Source organism: Octopus sinensis, linkage group LG6 (genome assembly GCF_006345805.1).
Source record: "Octopus sinensis linkage group LG6, ASM634580v1, whole genome shotgun sequence".
Lineage (NCBI taxonomy): Eukaryota > Metazoa > Mollusca > Cephalopoda > Octopoda > Octopodidae > Octopus > Octopus sinensis.
Genome location: NC_043002.1, coordinates 4,595,801 through 4,605,800, shown reverse-complemented (window position 1 = coordinate 4,605,800; position 10,000 = coordinate 4,595,801). Strand labels below are relative to the sequence as shown.

Sequence of the window (10,000 nt, the reverse complement as noted above, 5' to 3'; positions counted from 1 at the left end):
GGAGAAAATAGACAAGTCGTATATATACGGGCAATATAGGGGCAGGCGTAGCACTGTGGCAAGAAGTTTGCTTCTTGACCACATGGTTCTGAGTTCAGTCATACTTCATGGCACTTAAGACAAGTGCCTCGAATGACCAAACACTTGCGAAAGGATTGGGTAGATGAAAACTGAAAGAATCCCGTTGTAATATATATATGTATATATAATATATATATATATATATATATATATAATATATATATATATATATATGTATATAGGAGAGTTACGTAACGAAAAAAACAAAGACAAGACAGGTGGTGTACAAACAAACAGATGTATTAGTAAAACGCTCAGGAATAGAAAAAGTCTTTTACGTTTCGAGCCTACGCTCTTCTACAGAGGAAGGGATACAGAAAAAACAGGAGAGAAACAGGAGAGAAAAAGGGAGAGAAAAAAGGAGAGAAAAAATGTGTGTAGTGGCTAACGATCTATCATGGCGACAATATATATATATATATATATATTATATATATAATCTTCTCTCTCGCTCTTATTACGCCATTTGGCTCAACAAATCCCCTCACTCTCCTCCCCCTCCCATCTAACCCCCCTCTCCCCTCCTCACCTATCCTTTTCTCACCCCGACCCCTACTTCTTCAGTCTTCATTCTTTCACCCCTACTCCCTTCCCTTCTTTTCTTCCCTCTTCTCTTCTCCCTCCCTCTCCCCCTCTTCTCCCCCGTCTCCCTCTCCCCTCTTTCTCCCCCTCCCCCTCTTCTCCTCACTACAACACATGACTTTACACATCACATCACATATGACGTGCCATACTAATACACACCCAACTAATACATACTATACGTACTAATACATACTAGTACATACTAATACTTACACAAACCCAACCTATACATACACACGTCCAGACCCCGCATACGCACTTATACTCTCTCTCACACACAACACACACACCTATACATACCAATACGTACTAATACATACTAATACATACTAATACATACACCAACCCCATACATACGCACGTCCAGACCAATCTTACGCACTAATACTCTCTCATACACACACACACACACACACACCACACCCTTATACATACTAATACATACCCAACCCTATACATACACACATCAACCCCTCCCACGCACTTTAGCTGGTCCCTCAACCCTTTTATCACCCTATATTATCTCCCCTTATTTCGCTCTCGCGTCTCATGTTTGATCTTTGACCTCTGGCCGAAATCAGATCGCCATGTTGATTCGTTAGCTACTGCACGCATTTTTTTTCTCTCCTTCTTTCTGTGTTTTTCTCTCTCTGTGTATCTTTCTGTTGAAGAGCGTAGGCTCGAAACGTTAAAGACTTGTTTTATTTATATTTCCTGAGCGCCATACTAATACAATTGTTCGTTTGTTTTCCACCAGCCTTCGTCTTTTGTTTATTTTCATAAAGCTTCCCGTTATATATATATATAGTTTTATTGCTCATATTTTTTCACGCATATTTTTTCTGTATTGTATCTTCCACTCTGCATTTTTCCTGTGCGTATATAGACGTGTATATGAAATATTTTTGGTGTGCGCGTGTATGTGTGTGAGCGTGTGTGCGTGTATGTATAAATTATTTTTGGAGAATGTGGGTATGCGCATGTGTGTATTTCAATCGAGTGTGGACGAGCATGTGCACATGGGCACATGTATGTGGGTGTGCGTGCGCACATGTGCATGTATGGACATGCGCACATACGTATTCATGTGCATATTTGCACCTTTACTTTTTACTCTTATTGCTTACTTTTTACACTTTTTTTTACACATTTTTCTGTATTTTGCCCTTAGCCTTGTTTTTTCTTGTGCATGAGCATATATAGACGTGTGTATGAACCCGTTTTGCGCACGCGCATGTGTGTGTGCGAGCGTGTAGGCGGATATGTATATATTCTTTGGTGAATGTGTGGTGAGCATATGTGTGTTTCAAGTGAGGGTGGTTGAGTATATACATATAGGCACATGTACGTGGGTTGCCCGTGCGTATGTGTATGTATCGACATGTGCGCTTACGCGATTGCTATGAACTTTTTTACTCCCTCTCCTTACTTAGCCTTGTGAGTGGATTTGGTAAACAGAAACTGACAAGAAGCCCGTCGTTTATATGTATATGTATATATATATGTGTGTGTGTGTTTGTGTGTCTGTGTTTGTTCCCCCCAACATCGCTTGACAACCGATGCTGGTGTATTTACGTCCCCGTAACTTAGCGGTTTGGCAAAAGGGACCGATAAAATAAGTATTTGGCTTACAAAGAATAAGTCTTGGGGTTGATTTGCTCGACTAAAGGCGGTGCTGCAGCATGGCCGCAGTCAAATGACTGAAACAAGTTAAAAAGAGAGTCAAAGAGAACCTCGGGTAGATAACCTGGGTGGGATTTGAACTCAGGGGCTTAAAGAGCCGGAAGAAACATCGCAAAGTATTTTGTCCTCGATCATTCAGCCGCACAACGTCAGTAAATGTGTGTGTGTGTATGAATGCGTATGTGTGTGTGTTTGCGCGCGTATGTGTAGCGGGTGGGGGTACCTAAACCTACCTGGATACGATCCTCTGGCAGATCAGTTTTCAGCGATAGCACCTCTCTGGCATAAACATCCGGGTAGTGAGCTTCCTTGAAAGCTTTCTCTAATTCTTCGAGTTGATAACTGGTGAAAATTGTCCTGAATCAGAAGAGAGAGAAAAATAAAGAGAAAAAAAGAGGAACATAAAGAATAGGATACATATATCAACATCATCATCATCGCTATCATCATCATCATCACCATGACCATCACTATCACCACGATCACGATCACCAGTATCATCAACATCATCATCGTTGTTATCATCATCATCATCATGACCATCACTATCACCATGAACATGATCATCATCATTATCATCATCATCATCACCCTAGGTGTCAGGAAGGCACTCGGCAAGAAATGGAAACAAAATTGAAAGAAGAAGATAAAAATATGATAGAGCCGCACAATATATTCACTGGGTAATTTGCAGAAACCTGGACTTGTCCCATGATAAAAACTGGTAAGAACACAAACCATCCCGAATGCTTGAAAATCTCACATCTCACTCCTCTGGAACTTCACCATTCAAACTGACAGAAAGATAGACGCGAACAGGCCAGACATCATATTGAGAGACTTCAGGTAAAAATCATGCCTCCTCGTTGATATGACTGTCCCAATCGATATAAACGTATCTGACAAGACCTTCCAAAAACTGAGCAAGTATAAAGATCTTGAAATAGAAATTGGCAAAATGTGGAACCTCAAGACGAAAACAATACCTGTTGTCATAGGTGCCCTAGGAATGATATCAAAAGGGGCTGATTGCTACCTAGTTCAGATACCAGGAAACCCCAAAATGGCAGAAATTCAAAAGATAGTGCTCATGGGAACTACCCATATCCTACGCAAAGTACTGTCTATGTAATCTCAAAATTTAAAACAAACACATAATTTTCGTATGCTTTCTTAAACATTCACTAGTACAACACTAAGTACAAAACCAAATATATGGCACCCTAGGCATAACACCAACATGAACTTCTAACTTGTTGTCTCTTGAGATCTCTGGGTGAGACTTGGAGTTAACTTGTACGAATACAAAGCAAAAGTCAAGCATATAATAATAATAATAATAATAATAATAATAATAATAATAATAATAATAATAATAATAATAATATATTGGTTTAAAATTTTTCCACGAGGGTAGCAATTTTAAGGCAGGGGATGAGCCGACTGCATCGACCCCAGTGTTCAAATGGTACTTATTTTATCGACCCCCAAAGGAATGAAAAGTAAACTCGGCCTCAGTGAATTTGAACTCAGAATGTAGAGCGAAATACCGCAAAGCATTTCGTCCAGCGCGCTAACGATTCTGCCAGCTCGCCATCTTAATAATAATAATAATAATAATAATAATTCTTTCTTTATTGGTCATAACGACCGAACACAAAACATAAGGGACAATACATAGACGATAGACAGTGAATTTATACGTGTAAACAGCAAAACACAACAATTAACAAGGAAAATTGTTGAACAATATATAATTTCCCAATTGCAGAGAGATCCACCAAGAGGTGACGAAAGCAACCTCACCATCTTTGAGCTCCTAACACCAAGGCACCTTAGGTGCGTTGGTGTTAGGAGCTCAAAGAGCTATTTCGTTACTACCCACAAGGGGCTAAAATCAGAGAGGACAAACAAGGACAAACAAACGGATTAAGTCGATTATATCGACCCCATTGCATAACTGGTACTTATTTAATCGACCCCGAAAGGATGAAAGGCGAAGTCGACCTTGGCGGAATTTGAACTCAGAGCGTAGCGGCAGACGAAACGCCACTAATCATTTCGCCCGGCGTGCTAACGTTTCTGCCAGCTCGCCGCCTTTGACCATCAAAATTACTTATCGTTAAGTGTTCTGATCTTTGTGTTCCGAGATCAAATCCCATCATAGCCTACTTGAGTAATAAAACTTAATCCATCGCCACCCACCTGGTACCTTGGCTGCTTTTAGCGTCGTCCACTCTGTTGAAAGATTCGTCCCTTTCTCCCACCTCAAACGCTCAATAAAATGTCATACGCTCTGCGCTTCACCACCGACTAACGGATAAAAGCAGGGAAATCTGTGGACACGTTTCCGTTATTTTGGGCCGTACCAATATAATGTATTTGATCACTTGGTAGCAAGATTATATTTTTAAGAGAGAGAGAGGGAGAGAGAGAGGGAGGGAGAGACAGACAGACAGACAGAGAAAGAGGTAGTAGAGAGAGAGAGAGAGATAGAGAGAGCTACAAATAATTATTGTTTTCTTTCTACAATTAATTTAAGTTAATTGAGAATTATTTCGTACGTCATTCGTCGGAACCAGCCTTTAATTTCTTTTTCAAAAGTTATATTGCCGTATTAGAAGAGCCGTGGTGTAATTGCGTTAGATCTATTTGGATATCAGTCTGGGAATGGCATTAAGTCTTGGAGAGTCCGAGGAGAGTGTAGGGGCAATGCCCGAAAAGAGGGGTGTAGGAAACTATACCCCCCACACAGTGAGACACACACTACCCACACTCAAACACATGCGCATATATGTATGTATGTATGTATGTATGTATGTATGTATGTACGGCCAGGGTTGAGGAAGCTGTGAAAGGGTCCACGTTTGAATAAGCTAAAGAAACCCTCTAAAAGTAGTGTGCAGAAATTGAAAGAAAAGAATTGGATTATAAATCAATAAATTTTATATAGATGCCTACATACACACACACACACACACACCACACACACACACACACACATATATATATATATATATATATGCACCGCATATACTCACAGTTATGTAAGTATGTATGTACGTATGTATGTATGTATGAATGATTGTATGTATGTATGTATGTATGTATGAATGTGTGTGTGTGTATGTATGCATGTATGTATGTATGTATGCATATATGTATGTATGCATGTATGTATGTATGTATGTATGTATGTATGCATGTATGAGTGTGTGTGTGTGTGTATGTATGTATGTATGTATGTGTGAATGTATGTATGTATGTATGTATGTATGTATGTATGTATGTATGTATGTATGCATGTATGAATGTGTGTGTGTGTATGTATGTATGTATGTATGTGTGAATGTATGTATGTATGTATGTATATACGGGCGTGTGAGTGTGTTAGTGGAGAGAAACAACAAAGACGGATAGAAAAACAGACAAAGAGAAAGTGAGAGAATTGATAAAAGATGGCGTGAGGTGCGTTGGGGATGTGGAAGTAAACAGCGAGAGAGAGAATGTGAGAAGGACGAGGTGGAAGAGGTGGAGGAGGAGGAGGAGGAGGAACTGATTATGGTTGTGGTGGCGGTGGTGTTGTTCCTGCTGGTGGTGGTGTCGACGGCAAAGGTGGCGAGTTGAGCAAGACACAATAAATAGATTAGAAGGGAATTACATTAACTGCATTTAAAGCCAAGTCCGATAACTGCTTCCACTTCCGCCCGCTTACAATCCGCAAACGAAAGTCTTCCCCATGATTTTAGGAGAGGTCGGGTAGAGGTTGTAGTAGAGGTAGTAATAACGTCAGTGGTGGGGGGTGGGTAATGGTGGTTGTGGTCGTAGTATTGTTGATCATAATGGTGATTGGTAGCGGTGGCGGTGGTAGTTGTGGTGGTGAGGATGTTTGCAGTAGATGTGATAATGGTGGTAGTGATAGTAACTGTTTTTTTTTATGTGGTTGCTGTGGTGGTAGTGGTGGTGATGGCGATCGTGGTTTTATTGTGTTGGTCGTGATATTTGCTACAGTCATGTTTGTTGTGATGATGATTGCTGTAGTTAGTTTTGTCGTTGTGGTGGTCGTGGTGGCAAAAGTTTTAGTGTTGGTCATGGTTAAATTCATAAATTCAATTAAACCAAATGTAGAATATAAACCGGTATTTACTCATTTAATAGTCTCGAAGGATGAAAACCAAAGCCGACTCTCGCGGCAATAGATCCAGAAAAACAGATGTTAATTTGTAAGTTATTTTATAGAATTCTTCAGATTTTACGAACTCTATAAGTGCAGGAACGAAAATTGCTGAGGTGCTGGGGGGATGCAAACCTAGATTTGCAGGAGGATGTTCAAAGCATTTTTATTGCCCAACAAAAATTGAGGGGTGAACTTGCACTCTTTATACTCGTTGTTCCTAAGCCTATGTACGACTCATCTGCTGTTGCGACAAGCAGATATATAACAAGGAATCCGCTCCCAGGAATCGAACCACCTATGCTCTCGTCTCCTGAGTAAAAGTTCTACTTTTTTTAAAAATAAAGTTCTTGAGTTGAATAATTCTGAAGTTGAACAATTCTGGAATTGAAATTCACAGCATGAATATATCAACCAGCCTTAATCCAGTGGGCCTATCATCAAAAGCGTTCTAACCGTGGCCATCTCGCCAATTGAGAGGTATTTTGGTCTATATCGTCCAAAGTGTCTTTATTTGTTGTTGTTGTGGTTGTTGCTGTTCAACCCTAGGGCTGTTCTGATAAAGCTGACCTATGATCAATGATCAGACCAGTGGAGGCACATGGCCTAGTGGTTAGAGCAGCGGACTCACGGTCGAAAGATTGCGGGTTCGAATCTCAGAACGGGCGATGTATGTGTTTATGGGCGAAACACCTAAGCTTCCCGCGGCTCCGGCAGAAGGTAATGGCGAACTTCTGCTAACTCTTTCGCCACAACTTTCTCTCGCTCTTTCATCTTGCAGCCCACCTGCGACGGACCGGCGTCCCGTCTAGATGGGTACCTATACGCCAAGGAAACAGGGAAACCGGCTCTTATGAGCCAAGCGTGGCTCGAGAAGGAACAAACAAACAAAAGATCTGACCAGCCATGACTGTCTTGTCTTTCGACTACAAAATCATATGTCTTTTGTTTTTAAAGACTCTATGTTACTGAAGGAGATTTTACTGCTATATCTAGCATACCAAGAGCCATATAGTGGTTCATTTGACGGTTCGTACAGGTCAGGACCACTTCTGATCATACAGAACTATGATCAAAAAGCTTTCCTGTTTTTTCCATATATTTTTGCGGCACAGTCTTTCTTGCTGTTTTTTTTTGTCTTCAAAAGCGTGACTTTTGGCTACTATTTCTAGCAGATTGATTTGTTACCTCGTTGGTTCGAATTGTTACTTAGTTCCATATCAACCCTGGTCAAGGACGCCTAAATTCAAACAAGTTACTGCCATTGTCATCCCATCTCATTTCCTGACGTCAATATATCTAAGACTACATTATTGAATGACATTTTTACTTTTTAAGACAAGGCGTTATTTGAGGGAGAATAGGCTGTTATTTCTAGCAGGCCGAACCTCCACATGAAGACTCACTCGTTGGCTGATGGTGATTACATTAAAAGCGGTGGTGGAGAATATTAGAAAAGGCAACAGTGAAAACAGCAGCTGGGACGGCGACGGTAGCTGAGACGATGGCCGCGGTTCAGAGAGAAAGAGCGAAGGAGAGAGTGGGGGGGGGTGGAAAACCTTCATCATACGTTACAATTGAGGGCTGCCCGACGTTAATATGATTTAACCCGTGTGATTAGCGCTAGATAAACAGGAACGGGCTGTTGTGTAATAATAGACTGAGCTAATTCAATAAAATACGGCTTTCAATACATTGTGAAAAGCCTTAACTTAGTTGAGGAGGCCTGTGAGGTGATGGTAGTGCTGGTGGTGCAGGGGATCCTGGTGGTGCAGGGGTTCCTGGTGGTGGATGGGGTCCTGGTGGTGGAGGGGATCCTTGTGGTGGAGGGGTTCCTGGTGGTGGATGGGTTCCTGGTGGTGGAGGGGTTCCTGGTGGTGGAGGGGATCCTGGTGGTGGATGGGTTCCTGGTGATGGAGGGGATCCTGGTGGTGGATGGGTTCCTGGTGGTTGATGGGATCCTGGTGGTGGAGGAGATCCTTGTGGTGGAGGGGTTCCTGGTGGTGGAGGGATTCCTGGGAAGGGGTAGTGTAGATGGTATAGTGATGGTAGGTGTGGTGGTGATAATGGTACTGGAAGGTGGTCGTAGTTGATGGTAGTAGAGATGGTGGGTGAGGTGGTGTGTGTGGTTATGATTTGATTGAGCGTGGCGGTGGAAAATTTTGTGGGTAACGATGATTGTGATAATAAAAATGAGGGTAGGGATGTGTGTGTGGGGGGGAGTGCTTGGTGGCGCTAGTGGTTGTGATGGTGTTTGTTGGGGGTGGTGGTATTGGTGGCTTGTGGATTCTAGTGGTTGGGGTGATTGTTGGAGTTATTGTGCTAGTATGTGGTGATAGGGATGGAAGTTGTGGATTCGATGGTGGTGGTGTTCTGTGTTCATGGAGGTGATGATGGCGGTGGTGATAATAGTGGTGGTGGTGGTGGAGATGATGTGTGTGATGATGATGATGACGATGGTAGTAGTGATGGTGACGATCGTGAAGGTATCGGTCTGAAGTGTTGCTGTTATGGTGGCGTTTGATGACGGTGACGGAAGCCATGAAGATGGTAGTGGTGGTGATGGTGGTGGTGGTGGTGGCAAAGAGAAGTAGCAGCAGCAGTAGTAGTAGTGGCGGTAGAGTTGTAGTTGTTGTAAAACGATAGTAGTAGTAATACTCATGGTATAACAATATAGGAATAACAGCGATGGTCGTTGCCTTAGTTTTTGCTAATGTTGTTGTTGTTATTGCGATTGCTCTTCTTATTTTCATTCTGGTGGTGATAGTGGTGGTGGTGGTGGTGATAATTTTTTTTTCGCTGCTATTACTGCCGACAGCGTTGTTTTGATGGTGAAGACGGTGGTTAGAATCACCTTGCCTAAGAACCGAAAGAAGAACCATTGGTGGCCAACTTAATACAGTTAGATTTCTGTATATTGTGTTCGTTGATTGGTTGGATTGATGGTTAACTGGATTGTTAGATGGTCGGTTAGTTGAATGGTGGAAATGAAGGGCAAGATGGAGGATGGGATCACAGACCGCTGAATAGGTAGATATTTGTAAAAATGGATACAAGTCGGTGGATAGATGGATAACGTAATGTATAAAAGTAAATGTATGATCAAAGTTGTAGGCCACACTCTCTCCGTCGGTTACGACGACGAGGGTTCCAGTTGACCGAATCAACAGAATATCTTGGTCGTAAAATTAATATGCAAGGGACTAAGTACTCTACAGACACGCGTCCCCGTCGCGTGGTTCTCAAAGAGATTCGGCGTGGCATAAAACGTGACAAAGCTGGCCCTTTGAATTACAGGAACTCATTTTTGCCAGGATGAGGTGGACTGGAGCAACATGAAGTAAAGCGTCTTGCTCAAGGGACACAATGCACCGCCGGGAGTCGAACTCACGACCTTACGATCGTGAGTTGAATGCTCTTACCACAAAGCTACGCGCCTTCAGTTGTAGGCCACAGTTTCGCACCAAAATAGGTGGA

The 10,000-nt window shown here is 42.0% G+C and overlaps 1 protein-coding gene across 1 annotated transcript in view; it reads right to left on the bottom strand.

Moving 5' to 3' along the window:
- Nucleotides 1–10,000, bottom strand: part of LOC115212850 (visual system homeobox 2-like) — a 50,307-nt gene that overhangs the window by 14,884 nt on the left and 25,423 nt on the right. Inside the window, exon 2 of the mRNA XM_036503470.1 lies at nt 2,583–2,713. Within this exon, the coding sequence (XP_036359363.1) occupies nt 2,583–2,713 (131 nt within the window). The remainder of the gene's footprint in view (nt 1–2,582; nt 2,714–10,000) is intronic.